The 19,143-nt window shown below is 36.9% G+C and overlaps 1 protein-coding gene across 3 annotated transcripts in view; it reads left to right on the top strand.

The window, feature by feature from the left end:
- Positions 1-19,143, top strand: part of LOC149538698 (U-box domain-containing protein) — a 207,769-nt gene that overhangs the window by 95,851 nt on the left and 92,775 nt on the right. For all 3 annotated transcript variants that reach the window (XM_089800031.1, XM_089800032.1, XM_089800033.1), the window contains exon 6: positions 12,842-12,994. In XM_089800031.1, the coding sequence (XP_089656157.1) occupies positions 12,842-12,994 (153 nt within the window). The remainder of the gene's footprint in view (positions 1-12,841; positions 12,995-19,143) is intronic.

Below are 19,143 nucleotides of genomic sequence, written 5' to 3'. Positions count from 1 at the left end.
CAATTGTGCCCATCCATAATGTCTTGTGGTAAAAGTCCATAAAAGTATTTGTCAAATAGGGGCCTTTGTTATCTAGTCTTACCAACCGATTATTTTCCAGTCATCTCATGAAATATGTAGCTTCCCTAAACCCCATGCTCTTCACCATCTGCTCATAGTCAATTGGAAATTGCTCTCTGTCAATTTTGGTGAGAGCTTGTTTATTCAATTCAAAACATTCTTCAATAGAGGACTCAGTAATAATCAGCAGTGGAGTTCCATCAAATTTTCTCACTGTTGTGGTCTCTAGTTTATAGCTTTGAGCCAGAACATCAATTAGCTCAACATCTATACAAATATTTGGCACAATAACCTTTCCTAGGTCAGATTTCCATGGGTTGGACCAAGGTTCCGTTTCAAATCTGTTTGTATAAAAGACCCAAAAAGGTGTTCTACTTGTGACTGGTAAATTGGCATACCTACGCTCCCACCATTCATTTGTAAACAAAATCTTTGTTCCTGTCTACAGATCCTGACAACAAATCAAGTAAACCTTGCCATGGAGGGACCTTAAGTAGTTCGCTTTTTACTACTTCTTCCTTCTTTCTAGGCATTATAAATCTTACAATGAGCTACACCAAAAAAAAGTCTTAATTTATTGGTTGTTCACACACCAAATCGTTTACAGATGCTGAGCTGTCCTCACATTATTTTTCCACATTAGGTTACCTGTCATAACACCAGTAAAAGCTTTCTTTGGAAACTTCTTTCAAAACAAACCAAAATTACTTATGAATACTTCTGAAAAGCTTAATTAATCAAAATTCATGCCACCTAATTTCCTTTAATAATCCAAATGTGTGAAGTGTGTTCTTGTAAATTAGGCTGTCACCTCCATTAAATGTGGCTGACAATATATCACATGGTTATTTTGACGAGACAAACACTTATTTGTCATATTATGCTCCACCAAATATGTCCGCAAAATAGCGAGAAGTTCGCCATTTTGCACAACTCCCTTTTAGTCTCCTGCAAAATAACGATAGTTTTTCTGTTTTGCGATATTGGTTTTCTTGTTTTTGTGAAATGGCGATTGTTTTGCTATTTCGCGATATTAAATTCATTGATTTGTGATATGGAGATTATTTTTCTATTTCGCAACTCCTTTCTCAGTAACTCCGCAAAGCCATCCAAAAATAAGAGGAAAATATGGCCCGAGGAAAATATGGCACAATCAAAACACCTAACCAAAAATCCCAGATAAAAAAAGGCTCAATTCTTTCTTAAAATGGCAAATTTTATGACACCCCATTGACCCGCTCTAATACCATATTATGGTATATTGATGTTATTATTAATTTGAGGAGATGAAAGTTCCTTATATAAATTTACAAAGATAAAGTTTCTAAACGAAACAATCGTGAACTAAAGACAAAATTAGAAACTACCTAATAAACTAAAGATTAACTAAGATGACCATTAAAGAAACATGTTAATATTCAAATAAGATCAAGAACAAAAACAGTCTCATTAGTTACTTCCAATATAGTGAGTACAACGTTGACGCCTGATCTATAGATGTGGACCTGTGAAGCATTATGTTATTGGACCCCTCTGTGAGATGTGCATCATGATGTACTTTCTACTTAAGTTGTTGGAATAGGGGAAATTGTTGAAACTGTTAAGGCACATGTTAGAAATGCACAGAAGCTACTCTGATTTGTCCATTTCCTTATTAAGTGCACGTTTGAGTGCTCGATGGTTTAGGATAGACTCTGTCAAGAGAAATTACTAGTTGGAAAGTTTGTTGAACCTTCTGTTACACTTCTTAGATGTGTCACATACATCGGTTTGTCCATTTCCTTATTGAGTGCATCTTGTGTGGTCAATGGTTGAGGCAGACTAGAGAATAAAATCATAAGCATATTGCCATGTGCTTTATTGTTAAAGCACCTCACAGAGTTGTTTTGCAGCTATGAATTTAATAGTTTGCAGCAGCTACCACTCCTTGAGGGGATCTCCATTTCCTCACACTTCTCATGACCTGTGCCAAAATTGTGAATAGAAGGCTGTCGTCCTTTGGGTGGAAATTATGGTAAGTGCTTGTGCCGCAGGTAAAACTTCTTTGTAGATATCTGCATAAACAAACAGTGGAAATTGCAAGGAATACCTGGGCAGTGTCAAAGATGTTACTACCTCTTTCAATAAATCTGCTGAACTGGCAGCCTACATATGCATAAATAAATCACAAGTTGATCTTTACAGAAATACCAGTCTGTTTTTGGTCACTGCATCAATCACAACACAGGCCCAGGTTTTCTAATTTATGATGGCTCTAATACCATATTTATGTCATAAGCCTTGCTTATTCTGATCAGAAAATTTAAACTTGTTCTGATGGAATTTTGTCAAACAGTTGATCTGTAGTCTCTGTATTTAACTATGAAGCCACATAAAAATCCGACTCTACTAATGCATGCCAAAGTCCAAGAAGGATTGAATAATGCAGAACTCAAGACAATAGCAATGTTTAGAACCGTGTCATCAGATTATTACTGTATACCAAATACTAACTGAAAGTATGGCAAGGACAATGAGTGGAGTTCAATAACATTACTTGCTGCATGGGATTACAATCTTATAAACATAGACAGAGTAAGGAACCTGGAGTTAGCTGCTGATGGTGAAACTGACCGCGTGACCTGGTACATGAGATCTGTCGAAGACTGTGCCTCCAAGGATAATCAGCAGCCCGTGACTCTTCCCCTTGACGTGGGATCCAAGATAACTGCCGCAGTGAGTTACCTAGGTTCTGTTACTCCTGCTGCGATTGGTGGAACTCCAGCACGTTGTTGACTTCAACTCGCAGACTATATCAGATATACAGACGTCTCTCAACCAGTGATAAGAGAAGCATGCCGAGGAGTGAATGAGCATGTGGTTAACGGTTCAGTCTGTGACTATAATCCCTATGACTTCCTGCTTGGCTGTAGATACCTTCCAACTGCCTTGGGAGAATATGCATACTATCTTCACATACAACCTGTATTCTGAATGCTGTCTTCCTTCTTAGCCGGCAAGCTACTGTCCATAAGTATAGATGAAAAAATGGATACATTTAGCTAATATTCCATTGTGTATTCTAACTGCAACTTACTTCTGATTGTTGAAACTGATGTCATATTCTTCTTATTGATTTCTGCCTGATACTGTACTTTAATCCAAATGAGGGGCTGGGGCGACGTCCAACTTCCTCAAATAACTTGAGGGGTTTTGTCCTCAGAGTTCACCAGTCACATAATAGCAACCGTTGGTAGCAATATTAATATTTATCATATATTCATTGTGTCAATCCCAATGCAAAAAAGCTTCCATTTATCACCTCGAAGTGTGGGGAGATACAAACATCTTAGCAATGTGGGATAAAAGACTATTTTGTCTCTTAGTCACTTAAGTCATTTTGTCCTTAAGTGACTTTAAATAATAGAGTACTTTACATTTCAATCCAATAAAATAAAGTGACTAAGACCTTTAGGATTTCCCATCTTAATCTCCTCAACTGAAACCCAAGCTCTTGTGACTGGCTGACATCCTAAAACATATGTCATTAGCCTATCCGGATGGAAAGATAGACCAACTAGGTGCCATTAAGGCTGGTGTGACATTACAATTTAACATTATATTTGTGAGGCAATGAATTTGTATTGAAGCTTGTTAAATTAGACTTGGAAAATGAACGGGTTCTTTGTAACAAGGAATGTACTCTTCAAATTAAATTTATGTTATTCCCTTAAATATAATAGTTCCTGGTCAATAATAACAGTTCGTACAATTAGTTATAATTATGGGACTAACCCAGAAATTGTATTTTTAAAATTTATTATCTGATTCAGATCTAACAGTTAGAATATATTTGAAAGTTGATTGGACTTATCCTTTGTACCTGCTGTTAACTTGTCCCAAATATGCAGTATAATATCTAATACTGAAATGCCTTTGAAATGTCTCCCAAATCTGCCTAAATCAAGGATATTCACCTACCTACTTAGCAGAAGTTAGGGGTTTTCAACCTCCAATTTCTAACTTGAAGGGTTCTGTCCTCGGATTGTCCGAGCCACATTCCATGCTCTACAAGGAGTAATAATCAGACATAAAATTATATATTCCTTCTAATTGCTCGGTCTCTGTTAAATGCCTTTTTCTCCAATAATATAATTCTTTACATGCTCCTTGATATTATCTTTAATCATAATTTCATTTGACAATTTACTAAATTCTCCCTTAAAGCTGGAAACTGCATCTTTTCTTGTATGAAGGAGATCTTGCCCGTGTTCAAAGTTGTTAAAAAACTTTCTCGTAATAGACAAGCTGTGCTCTGCACATCAAATTTCATCACAGCAATTTTGAGTTTATGATCTTGCAGCAACAATTATGGGGTCATTGTGAAGGGTATTATCATTATGTTAAAGCACTTCATTGCCAAATTTGAAATATCTCTTAGCCTTAGGAAAATATAGTGTGCAAAAATCTGTAAAGAAGTTAAATATATCCCTATACCTTTGCTTTGTATTCTTATCTTGCTCATGATTCTGGATTAACTCTGGATTGACCCTCGGGGGGGGGGGGGCTCTATCCGAAGATGGCCTTCTATGCTGAGCACTTTATTGATATTCGTAATGTGGCCATTGTGCATCTGCCTTTGTGACATGGGGAGGTGGAGATAGAGGCAAACTTAATTGTTTGCTGCTCGACTTATTATGAGTTGAAAGGGAAGTTTTACCCCCTGTTCAAGGGTTGCTGGTTCTTGTCTTCTTTTTTCAGATACACTGACCAGTGGTGCATGGTGCTCTATTTTCAGGAGGATATGCAGCCGCAGAATCACACCTTACAGCTTTACTTCCCGTTGAGACATGGGTCAGACCAGCTCATCACCTCCTTCATGCCTACCACTCTGGCTAGGGGCACCAAGTAGTTGTTGGGCCCCTCTTCTTTGGATCTCACTAAGTCTACGAGACCTCAGAGAGGTTGCACAAGACAAGAATTGTAATATCCTTGTTATTAAATAAAATAAAATAATAATCAATTTATGTATATCTTGAGCACATCTTTAATTTTCCGTAGGTGTAGATGTTTGTTGTGTCAGGCACCAACACGTTATTTCTCCCTTGGGAGTTTTCCTTCGACTTGGTTTATTTTATTTGTACCTCCATTGGGAGTTCTACTTGTTTGCCATTTCAGAAGTGAAAGATCTTTCATGTTTGGCCTCTGCAATTTCGGTGGGATGCACACCTCACTCTACTTTGCTTGTACTAGTGCATTTGGGATTTGGAAAATCTGGAATACCAAATTGTTCGAAATCTTAGTGGAAGTTATTGTGGTGTCAGTTTTAATTGTTCATGTGGAACAACTTTAATCAAATCATAATCTATTACAAAAGAACTCATTTGTACATCTCCAAAGAAAGACATTCCTGTGCGGTCGTACTACCCACGGTTTCTTCCACTCTACACGCCCTCTGTATGAAAGCGGTCAACATCTAGTGTTTATCTTGTACACCCTAGGCCATATGGTGGTTCTGTTCAAACTGTATGATAGAAAACTTGCCTAGCTATATGGGGTAGTGTCTTTGTCAGTCTATACAGTGGGTATCGAATCCATACCATACAGTGCCTCTACACTCCAAATTGTACACCGTCTCCAACTCAACTTGCCATTATATACCCAAGCTATTGTATGCCAAATCTCTCAATATCACCCCTTATCTGGCTCTCAAGTGTACCATGTTCATTAGGCTGTATGATTGTAGATTTTGATTTTTCCAACCCCTACAACAACATATAGGTCTCCTACCAGGCGAAACATTACTGTGGTAGCTAGTGATTCTACCAGCTTTTGGGAGTGAATGCAAGTTTTTTTATAAGAAGAAGGCAGGAACACTCTATTAGTAGAATGGAGGATCCACAAGATCCTACAGAAGAAGTCATGAATCTTCTAAGAGAACTCACTAGAAACCAAGTTTAGATCAACAAAATGTAATGGCTCATGCAAGAAACATTACAGAAATTAGTTGGAGGAAAAGCAATTAGATAACAAAATGGGCATAGTGATAATTTTGTCACAGAAAGGACAAATCCTTAACTCTTTTGTTGTTGACCTTCATTACCAATTTTCGCTCCAAGGATTGAAGTGCCACGAAAAGAATGAGAGCCCACCTTCCAAGGAATGCAAGAACAACTTTGAGAAGATTGGAGGAATGCGAGTATGGAAGGCAATATATCCTATAGAGACTATGTTGATATGAGAATGAGATACTCAAGATTGGGAAATCATGGTTATTTTAATGATAATCTCAAGAGGAAGATTGGTGAAGTGAACTTATCACCTTTTGATGGATTTGGATCAATCTCAGCACAGGCCTAGGTTTTGAAGGCAGACGCATATTTCCAACTCAAGTCGATGCCTGAAGAAGAAGTGATCAAATTTGTTGTGCTTCATTTAGGAGTTGCACATAAATGATGGCATCATGGCTTAGTTACTCTTGGCCATGATTAAGTAACCTCTTATGCTTAGTTACTCTTGGCCATGATCCCAAATTGAACTTCAAAGAACTGATACACTTCAAACAAACCGACCTCGTCGATAACTACATCACAAATTCTAAAGACTATTTGTGCTGGTCATACACATCTTAGAGAGATGATGGATTATGTTATTCATGGATGGGTTGAAGGAACCCTTGAGGGGTTGGGTCAAAAGTTTCAACCTTGACATTCTCAACAAAGCTATAAAAAAGGTGCGTGACATGGCCACATTGTCTTCCTCCAAGAATTATGCACCCTCTCTACCACCTCTACCATAGGATAAAGACAGGGAGATGGCTCAGAAAGTCATTGATGGATGACGATTCACGACAAGAGCTTCAAAGAAAGAAACTTTGCTTCACTTGGAAGGAGCCCTGGGGTTTGGCCATCGCTATCTTGGCAAGGGAAGAATTCACTACAATGACGTGTTAGTTGATAATGAAGAAGAAAATCCAATCTCCAAAGGGAAAGGTGAGGAAAGAGAGAATCACCACACTAGTGCAGAAAGGGGGTTTCTTTGCTACCCTCACTACGATGGCTGGAAGTAGTATCTTCTGAGTCCCTGGTACACTTCATGGAAAACAAGTCAGTCATGATTGATAGTGGCACCACACTCAATTTCATCAATTCATCATTGGTCGCAAGTAAGACTTTGCAAGTAGTAGAGAATGGAGGATTTGAGATTAAGGTGGTGTGAGGATCTCTGATACAGTGCACTCACATGATTCCACGACTCAAAACTACCATGGGAAACTATACCCTAACGAATGATTTCTTTGTCATAGATCTAGTTGACATAGATATCATATTGGGCATCTAATGGATGGAGACCTTTGATTAGCGTACCCATAGTTTCAAGAGGGTGGAATTTCATTTGAGATGGATGTCATGAAGGTGTTGCTAAGAGGGATGTCAAATATGGGACCAAGGAAGTCACAATGAAGAAGATGGAGGTAATTTTCAAACAAAATATAACCCAGTAACTTTAACACTGTGGAGGCATGTAAATGTGACAATCAACATTTTACACCAAACATCTACCCTTAACCCTTTACTTTGGTCCTTGAATGATTAGTGGGCCAATCTATTGGTCGAGTACTCCAAAAACACTTTTCCATGTTAGACGATGGTTGGCTATATGAAGGATGATAGATATAAAGTGATTGATGATATCGTTTACTATGGTGATAAGATCTACTTGGTGCTTGATTCCAAATTGAAGAAGTTGACTACATTAGGTTTATTAGAATGGGGTTTGCAATTGCTTGAGGGCAAGCAATGTTTGGGACAAGAGGACTGTAATTTCTCTGTTATTAACTAAAACAAGTAATAATATTTTTTGTATTTGGGGTCCCAATCAATTTATGTATATCTCAGGCCTATCTTTAATTTTTTCGTAGGAGTAGGTGTTTGTTGTGTCATATGTCGGCAACTTGTTTCTCCCTTGGGAGTTTTCCTTCGACAAGGTATATATGTACGTTAGGTTGGATGTTGTTGGTATGCAACTTGGATTATTTTATTTTTACTGTGAATTCCATTTGGAGTTTTGCTTGTTTGCCATTTTGAAAGTGAAAGATCTTTGGTCTGTGCGGTTTCAATGGGATTCACCCCTCACCCTACTCTGCTTGTATTGCTACATTTGGGATCTAGCAAATCTGGAATACCATCTTGTTTGAAATCTAATTGGAAGTTATTCTGGCGTCAATTTAGTTGTTTGTGTGCCAACTTTAATCACACCATAATCTATTAAGGAAGAATTCGCTTGTACATCCTCGAAGCAAGACATTCTTGTGTGGCCGTGCGACACACAATTTTTCCACTTTGTACACCCTCTGTATGAAAGTAGTCAACATCTAGCATTTATTCCATACACCCTAGGCTGTATTGTGGTTCTGTTCAAACCTTGCAACAAAAAACCTGCCTAGCTGTATAGGGTAGTGTCTTTGCTAGTTCGTATGGTTGGTGTCCAATACATACAGTACAGTGCCCCTACACTCCAGACCATATTTCGTCTCCAGTTCAGCCTTCCACTGTATGCCTAAGCAACTGTACACCAGGTCTCTTAATCTGACCATACAACCCCTATTTGTTTCTCAAGGGTACCATGCTCATTTGGCCATGGCTGTAGATTTTGATATTTCCGACCCACGCTACAACAGACAGGTCTCCTACCAGGTGGAGCATTTCAGCAGCCCCCCACTTACAGCGGTTCACAGAGATGGTCCAGGGTCTCGACCTTATCCTTTGATCCTGGACTACTACTCAGCTCCGAGGAGTGTTTACCTTGCTGGTTTCTACTGCCTCCAGTCTTAGTTGGTTTCTCTCTTTGTTTTGGTTGGTTCTTCTTTATCTTATCTTATCTGCACTATGCTTTGTAATTTGCTTGGTATACTTATCTGGTTCATTATGCTTGACTGTGATATTAACTCTTGATGCCTGTGGGACCTTATTTATCCTTTTACTTCTTCTGCACTAACTAATATTTACATAAGATTCAAATGCAATCTCCCATCTCCATGTTTTTATTTTTCTCAGTTCCCATTGTATAATGTTGATTATATGATCTAGAAGAGAGTCATTGTTACTTGCAACATGCTTAGAATTGACAGTAAATCCCATGTCATAGCAGCACCTTTGGTGACTACAATTAGCTCATGGAAACCAAAATTGTGCACAGCTTATCTGATTATTTTTATGGCGGGTGGTATTTGTAGAAGAATACCTACTTCGGATTGTCTGCAGCCAATATTCAATGCTAACCAGTTTGATATTCTGTATTCATTATTGACCAATTGCTGTGATGTGCCACCATACCATTGTGATTGCTCTCTATTTTCTCACTTCCCTCATAAGCAAAGAGTTTGTTACCACTTTCCAAAGATAATGAAATGAAGCAAAAGATAAGCAAATTTAGAGCTCTCTGTCTCTGATGGGTAAAGATGAGAAATATACGGAAGTTTTAGTAGCAGATGCAATGAACTTGGATCTAGATCTTTAATTCATTTCATATCTGTAATCACCATCTTCACTGCAATACACTAATTAAAGGCAACTGACAGCATAGTATATTTCTGACATATTTAAGTGTATATCTCATTCTGATTGAATAAATAGTTCAAACTGGGAAGTGGTAAATAACAGCCACCTATGGAAGTTTCTTGTTCCTCTCCCTCATTCAATCAAAATGGTTTCTTCCTTTGTCCTTGTGGAATTAAATCTGCATTAGGCCATTGACAGTCTGAATCAAAGTAATTTAAGTGCAGTCCTGCAATGTGAAATTCCATGACTTACAGGAAATGCTAGGCATTAGGGTCTAGTCTTGGTTTAATTTTGAAGGGGGGACATTGCAAGGAAATAAATTCATAACAAATAAACCTCTTTGTTCAATAACATGCTAATGGCAGCACAATAACAACCAAACTAAAAATCCATATCTCTACAATGCTTGTTTTTTGGTCCGTAAATTATAATTTTATTTTAAAGCAAACACTATTTGCAGAAAAATAAGACCATAGTGCAGCTGACATTGGACTTCTCCACATCTAATATTACAGAGACTAATCTCTCTGCAGACTAAACCCTAACCATATAGGAGTCTACCTGGATTGAAAACACTGTACAAAATAACAGAGACACATCTTTCTTAGACTAAATCCTAACCACGTATGACTCTACCTGGAATGGTAATACTGTCCAAAAAGCCTTTACAATTTCATATCCCATGCCTGTCCAAATACATATAGTCAGATGAATATACTCAGACAAAATGACATTCAAAACCTGGGATGCAAGAGGAACAAGAAAAAAGGGATACTGAACCATCCCTGATTAGAGCCGATGCCCTTGACTGCGACTATGTCCTCTTCCACAACCCAGACCACGTCCAAGGGCCATTCTACGTCCCCTCTCATGATACCCACGGCCTCTTACCCTCCTCTGCTCCTGCGTATCTATTCATACTCTAGCCAACTGGAATTTGATCAAGTTTGCATTCATTTGGTCCTTGGGAATGCCCACTACCACTACCAATTCCCAATCATGAACATAATCCACAATTAGAGCGCAATATTTTTGGGCCTCCATCTTCCACTCTGGAATGTTGCCAAGAGCCTTGTGTAAAAAGAAAGGATGCAAATGATTTTGTATGTCCAAAAACCCAAACCAGTCTCCATATGTGGCAGCAAACCATCGACCTGACACCGCACAAGCCACATTTTGGTCAAAACAACGGTGCTATTTTGACCAGATACACCACTCCACCACCCTTATGACCTTTTCCTGTGAACTGAAATGAAGACCCCATGCACAAAACAAGGAAGAAATATCTATGTTTGTGTGGAAACAAAATTTGGACACCAATAATTTAATCCCAAACAAAGCTCGAAGAAGTATGAGGTAGGACTAGTCACGTGTAGCAAAAACATTTTTCAGACATTCCTCCAAAATAGGGCTCCAAAAGGTCAATTTCTATTTCAACGCCTTAAAACAGAAGTTTGCTTCCATATCACCTTCTCACCACTGTCAGTCTGCATATACATGTATGAGTTAGACGGAGACAAACACAATATACATCTTGAACTTGATAAAAGGAATGTAGTTGCATCAAAACATTCATTGACCATTCAATGTGGAGCACTGGCTTGCATGTAAAGTTAGCCTAACACTCCCAACATCTGCCCTAGGCATGCATTTATGTTGCTGATGTCAGCCACCACCTCAAGATCTACTTAACCAAATCTCTGCCAAATTTGATCCAAACCACTTTGCGAATTTCATTTTATCTTGGATATTGAATTCGCCAATGCATCTTGATATTTATGGGTAACTTTGAAGTTTTTGAAGGTGCCAAGGTTGTTTTGAATGATATTAATAATTTTATAAAGTTTTTATACTTGAGCTTTACCACTAGCAATCACATCGACTAACTTGTGAGTCCCCTTCTAGATGCAATTGCTTTACATGTCTCTTGGATGCCCACTCAATTGCAAGTGATGCAGCCTGAACCTTTGCTTCATTGCTTGTTTCTTTTGTCAATTTCTTTGTTTCTATTGTTGAAAAATTGTTAGTTGAGCTGCATGTGATGCTTCTAGTCCCCGATGGGCCCAGGTTTCCCTTTGATGCTCTGACATATATCCATTGTATTATTACCACATATGGCACACCCATAGAAAACTCGTTGAGTTTTTGGGTCTAGCAAGTTTTTTATGACTTACTCACCAATTACTCGCCAAGTTTATACCAAAAACTTGGCAAGATTTTCATTAAAACTCAATGACAATCCAAAATCAATATTTAAAGGCAAAAAGATGGCCTTGGTCAATATCATTTTTTATGAGATGGGGAAAAATAATTCTCGGCTTCCCTTGGACCCCACTAGAGGAGGCATTGCCCCTTGACTCCATCTTGGGGGTGCTACCCCTAAACCCTCATCAAAAAAATCTAGGGGAAACCGCGTTGATGAAAGTGGGGAAAAATTAACCTCCGAGTTTGATTAGGCTCCATATAACAATACAATCAAACCCAGTGCATGCTTCTAGGATTAGACCCTCTAGTCCTACCTCTCCTTTAGTTTTTATGTTTAGTTTTAAATATATCTAGATTCAACCTGTTTCTTTTGTGTTCTCACTAATAAACTCATTGGATGCATCTTCTCATTGATATTTGCAAACAAATGCATTAGTAATTAAATTTAAGTTGTTTTTAAGTTGCTGAGCTTTTTGCTGAGGTTTTTCTGAAAATTGGCCGAGTTTTTCCCGAGTTGTTTTTTCTAGGCCTTGGTGAGTTTTCCAACTATGATTATTATTTTGACAAAGCTATATTAATCTAATATAATTCTACTCATTTTGATTTAAACAAGAGGTAAATTCCAATTCATATTTGGTAAATCACCTTTTTATATTTTCATTGTATAGTCGAAGGGGTTTAGCTTGGTTGAAGCAATGAGTTCTCATTGTGGAGACCCTGGTTCAAATCCAAAGAGGGACATCTTCGTGGAATTCTATGTTGTGACTCTTGGTCTTCTATTGGTTGTATTTGTCTCATTGTAAAAGGTGGATTTTAAGTTGTGACTCTTGGTCTTCCAATTGTCGTTTCTACTGTGGTTGGTCATAAGGAGCTTGAATAAGATTTAAGTCTCATGTTGTTGCTTGAATAAGCACATGATTTGTAAACGATTTCAATATAATATTTTCCTTGTATACATGATGGGGTTTTGAGCAATGTTACAATTATAGATCATAGCTTGTTTTTTATTAATTTAATTTGTTGAATGTGAATTATAGGATCTTAGGAGATGTCAAGATGCACTCGAGACACTTGAAACCCAACATGGTCCAGGAGCTCCTCCACAATTGGAGCAAGAGATAACCAATGCAAAGCTAGAAATAGAGCATCTTTCTCAACAAAGGTTTTGTTATGATGCTCAAATATGCAAGGTATGGTAATACTCAAAAGGTGACAGATCATCTTACCATCAAGATTTTGTGCAGATTGATTTTATGATTTCTACAAATATTTTTATGAAATTAGAAAACTTTACTTCTAGATTTCCAGAAATAGTTTATTTTTTTTGCAAAAGGTTTGGATTTGAGAATAGTGCTTTGTAATGTGGTAAAACATGATGAATGTCTATGAAATATTTTACTTTTAACCAATATAACAGTTTCATACATTTCTTCTTATTAAATGATTGATTATGGCTTGAATATCTAGTTAATCTTTTTACAAAAACTGACAATTATATCATTGTTTGATGTATACATCTAATTTAGATAAGATAAATTTATTAATGTCCAACAAGAGACCAACAAGTGTCTAAGGGACTGTAGAAAAATATTGAAAATAGTTTTACAACTTGAAGATTTGTATATAGTGAAGTGGAAAAGTTGGAAAGAATGGAAAAATAATTTAAAAATTAGGCATTACAGTGCACAGACATCCACAAGAAGTCATAGCTATTGGCATTGAAGGGTTTTAGATATAGCATTTCTATATTGTTGAAAGTTTTGCTCGGTTTCCGAATTTCAGACTGCTCACACATTCCTATTTTAGGTATTGGATTCACTCATTATCCTTAAATAAACTTCTGTGTATATCACCTCAGTTTTCTTACTGTACGTGTCTCTTTATATTCAACTTTTATGCAATTCATGATTTGTGTGCTATGGGGATTTGGTTTATATTTTTCATTTGGGTAATTGGTTATTAGGTTTGTGATTTAAACTAGTGTAGTTTATATGCTACAGTAATAGATTATCTAAATCATTTCTAATTTTCTGGGTAGTTAGATGATTAGGTGCTTGTGCATTCTCACTAGTAGCATTCTATAAGTGTAAAATTCCTCAACAGGCTATATCCTTAACAAACATCAATTTGCTTTTTGCTAATCAACAGTTTGATATTTTGTCAAACATTTGGTAAGGAAATTATTATCACTCAATAAATAATGCTTTAAATTCACAACCAGCTGCTCACAATTTAGTTGATTAAGTCATTTATCAATTTGGACAAATGAACACCACTAAACAATTCAAAAGTAATTCTATAATTATGGCAATGCTACTAAAATCCAATTTAAAAATTGACTTCTAATTGATGGAAATTTACAAGAATGCAATAATGAACCTGGAAATTGACTCCTAACAGATGAAATATGGATTGTAGCTCTCAAGAAATAATCGAATTTACTCGCAGGTTCAGAAATACACGCTTCTCACTTATAATCATAGGTGTTCTAAAACCTGATTGCTGCCCTCCAATAATCGATTGCAGCCTTCCACAAAATCTGAAATTGCTGCCAAATATAGGGACAACAACCATAGTACATTCCTCTTTAACCATGCCAAACAATAGACAATAATGGTGTTCCAAATCACAAATTCTCTAGCCATAATGAAATTCCCAAGTACAGTACATAACAGTTGAGAAATACTATAATTTAATTAAGACAATTCTCAGAATTAATTCACAATACTTCAGCTGTGAATTACCAGGTACTTCTTAATTCCAAACTCTTGTACTTCAACAAGGGCAAAGAAATCGACAAACTCAGAAACTCTTCGCAGGCAACAAAAGAAAATAATCAATCAAATGCTTTACTCATCAAATGGGCTCATATTTATAATCTCCAAGTGGCACAAAGTTTCTCAAATGAACTTCACTTAAGAAGCTTCCCACACACAACATCAAAACCTAATAAAGTGCCATTATAAACTAATTTATTAATTGCTTTTGGCTCCTAAAATGACCTTTTCCACCATTACTTCGAATTCTAACATGTAAGGCCACTGTTTCTTGTTCCCATGATTTAAATTTTTTTGTTGTAACACCCACATCCACATCTCTCGACTTTGTTGTAACACCCATATCACCAACAACATACTTGGGTGACTCCATACGTGCCTTATTCCCACCTAAGGAAACAACTGCCTCTTGTACGGGAGCAACGCTACAATAGCTAACATATAAGTCGCCAACAACAACTCCCTCCTCTAGTGAGTCTGAAAAGTCAGTGGCAACTACATCATCAACTGCCTCTAAACTAACCATAGCGACTACCTTGGGAGCCTCAACCTGCTGAAGCTCAGTGCTGCTATCCATCAAGGGTACTGATACATCTACTGATTTCTGTGAAATGAGTCCATCATCAACACTGCGGATTTGGCTAGCAGGTGCCGTACTAAATATAGGTACATCAGCATCATGGACACCTGTCAGGGAAAACTCAAGCTTCCTTCCTTACAACCTCGATGTCGGCCTTCTTAAGGTGGAAACCATATACCTTGCTGCCTTCTCAATTGTCATGGGATCCGACAAGATCTCCGCCAACCTCTGTTAATGAAGCTTCGGTTTCTCCAAACTCTCCTGCAAGGCATTCGTTTTTATGCTAACTTCCTCATTACTCCATTGACTTCTAGAAATGCCAGTCCTATGTTTGTCCATAGTTGGAGAAAATAAAGTGCTGGTCACTCTAGAAATCAGATCTGAAAATCTTCAAAGTCAGCACCGACCAAAATAAAAATTGAGCCCAATGTTGCAGGTTGGCAAGAAACTGCTTTGATACCACTGTAAAAACCCTCAACAGGAAATATCCTTAACAAACATCAATTTGCTTTTGCTAATCAACAGCTTGATGTTTTGTCAAACATTTGGCAGGCAAATTATTATCACTCAATAAGTAATGCTTTAAATTCATAGCTAGCTGCTCACAATTTTAATTGATTTAAGTGTTTATCAATTTGGACAAATGAACACCACTAAACAATTCAGAAGTAATTCTATAATTGATGGCAATGCTACTAATATCCAATTTAAAAATTGACTTCTAGAAATTTACAAGAATGCAATAATGAACTTGGAAATTGACTTCTAATAGATGAAATATGGATTGCAGTTCTCAAGAAATAATCCAATTTACTCGCAAGTTCAGAAATATATGCTCCTCACTTATAATTGCAGGTGCTCTAAAACTTGATTGCTACCCTCCAATAATTGATTGCAGCCTTCCACAAAGTTTGAAATCACTGTCAAATACAGAGACAACAGCCGTAGTACATTCCTCTTTAACCACGCCAAACAGTAGACGATGATGGCGTTCCAAATCAAAAATTCTCCAGCCACAATGAAATTCCCAGGTACAGTACATAACAGTCGAGAAATACTATAATTTAATTAAGACAATTCTCAAAATTAATTAACAATACCTTAGTTGTGAATTACCAGACACTTCTTAATTTTCAAACCCTTATACTTTAGCAAGGGTGAAGAAATCGACAAACTCAGAAACTCTTCGTAGACAACAAAAGAAATAATCAATTGGATGCTTTACTCATCAAATGGGCTCATATTTATAATCTCCAAATGGCACAAAGTTTCCCAAATGAACTTCACTTAAGAAGCTTCCCACACACAACATTAAAACATAATAAAGTGCCATTATAAACTAATTTATTGATTGCTTTTGGCTCCGAAAATGACCTTTTCCACCATTACTTCAAATTCTGACATGTAAGGCCACTGTTTCTTGTTCCCATGATTTAAAAATTTTCGTCCTGGTTCCAACGAGCTATGATACTGAGGTGACCAACCAACAACATTAACAAAAATAGCAACCTTAGCATATTTTGATGAATAATAATAATTCACCCGTCTTGCGAAAACAACTGAAGAAGCATTAGAATCGAAATCTGACAACACCAAAGTGATCCTGATGATGAAAGATGATGAATGAACCTGATGGGGTGACTTACTATAAATAGATACTCCCTCCAAGATTCTTGGAGCCCAAACCGGAAGCCCGAAATAAAAACTGAGAGCATCCTCCATCTCTTATGACTCAACTAAGCGCATCGGAACCAATAGATTGACTTACTATAAATAGTAAGTCCCTCAAACGGAGCCAAAACACACCATAGGCTGCTGGGAAGCCTATAACCACACAACTGAGACCCTCAAATTCTATTGTTAGCTCATGAGGGTCGTGATAGTGAACTGACTTGGCCAACTGCAAGATCCTATTAGAATTGGGGACATTACAATAAGTTTGTTTTATTCTGTCCATTCTTTCATGAATTTGTCATTGCTGAGTTTGTGGAGACCACATTTTGTCAAACCATTTTATTTAAATGCAACTTTGGAAATTTTGCCCTACAAATACACATATGTTCCTTCAATTCTGTATAAGTGCTTGTAAAGGAACTAGCAATTAGTTTTTTGCTTAAAGTCTGTATTGCAACATGAAAGCTCCAAGTGCAAGTGCCAAAAAGCGCAAATATTGATTTTTTCCCCCTTCGTTTGTGAGCATTTTTTGCCAGAAAAAAAGAAGGAAAACTACTGTGTCTCAATACTGTCATACAAGCATATTTTTCTCTGTTTCCATGTTTTTAGGAAAATAGGGTCACTGGGAGTTTTAATGATTATCTACTATAGGATTCAGATTGTGAAGAGGTGTATTTTGAAGCATGAAAAGAAAGATGGTTTTTGGAATTTGCAGGGACGCCATAAGTTATAAAGTATCATAAGTTCCTGAGATGGATCTTTTCTATTGACATAGAATTACATATTTTGAAGGGTTAGGTTATGTTTCTAAAACTTAAGTAATGTTCTTTTGTGATATCGTAAACCTTATTTTGAGTGCATGAATGTTTGTTTGCTCATCATGGTAAGGTTAATACTCTGTATAAATCTTTTCACGTTCCTTAAATCTTTTCTTGTTTGTAGAGGCAAGTGCTTGTAGCAGGTATATAGAGTTTACTTATTGAGGAGGAATAAAGATTGTAACTTTTTCTATTTGTAACTGAACTGCGGAGCATTGTCAATAATATCTGAATTAAATCCCATGTATTTTGTTTCTGAAGCCAGTAGGGACAACCTAGATGTGTTTCTGGGGCTGTATTGACTGTACTCTGGTGATGGATTTTGCCATTCCAAGACGATGTAGTTTTCCATGGATATGATGTACTTTCGAACTCTGATTTGATTCGTAGATGGTGATCAATTTGTGAGCTATGATAATAATGTTTTTTGATCGCCATATAGCTGGAGACCCTTCAAATTCATGCAACTGGGTATTGATGACCTTCCATGCAGTTGAATTTCTGATAATTTTTTCGTGTAGTTGGGTTAATCAAAGAAATACGATATATGGATATGATGTTCCTTACGTTCTTTGACATAGTTGGATCAATTAGAGATGTATATTACTACAGATGAACCTTAACAAGGTTGGAAAAATAAGCGAGGATTTTGGTACAGAGAGGAGACAGTTGTTAGTCCTTAATGCAGTCGAAGCGTAGAGTAAATGTTCTGATGTTCCACAATACAGGTCCAAATAATGGTACAAGGACTAAAGAATGATAATGAGTTGAGTGAGGTAGACTTGGGTATTAGCTTGCACCTTCTTCTTTTGTATGTTTTCATTGATCATTAATAAAATCTTTCCTTTGTTATATTTTAGGCTTAGTTCCACTCATCCATAGGACTTTTAGCCTTTGAGCTTTTGACACCAACTGTGTATTTGGTAAACCATATTTCTTGCCGCCAAATGTCAAATTGACAAGTTTTATTGTAAATTTTTTGACTCAGTTTCTGTTAATATATTTGCTGTGTTTTTTGCTTAATAATTTCTGATGCAAAAATTCTGTAGTCTAAATTTTGCTACTAATTGCCGATTCCAAGTTCGATTCTGTTTTTCTTGTTAGTTATTCAAACCTACATAGAGCATGAACATTTCATTCAAGTGATCTTGCTTGTGGTCCTACTGAATTTGGATTTTTGCTAGGAGGTTTGTTCTTATAAAAATAGTCTCTTAGCTTTTATTTGTTTTGTTTCCTTTTGGTTTTATTTGATGGATATATCAAGTTGTTTCCAAGCAATACATGAAATAGTATAATGACTAAAATTCGAATTTGGCCTAACCGCTCCAAAAGGAGCTGCATGAACAAAGCTAACAACAAAATGCAGTCCAAATGCAATTAATGTAGCAAATAAGGCGCATGTTTAAGTTTTTGATTAGATTGTATGCAGAGCCACACATCTCTACAATGGTTTTGTCTAGCAACTTTGGTCTATCTACAATGTGAAACTC

The sequence above is a fragment of the Cupressus sempervirens genome, chromosome 9, assembly GCF_028749045.1.
Source record: "Cupressus sempervirens isolate cs-2001-9-10 chromosome 9, ASM2874904v1, whole genome shotgun sequence".
Lineage (NCBI taxonomy): Eukaryota > Viridiplantae > Streptophyta > Pinopsida > Cupressales > Cupressaceae > Cupressus > Cupressus sempervirens.
This window is presented reverse-complemented; position numbering and strand designations above follow the sequence as displayed.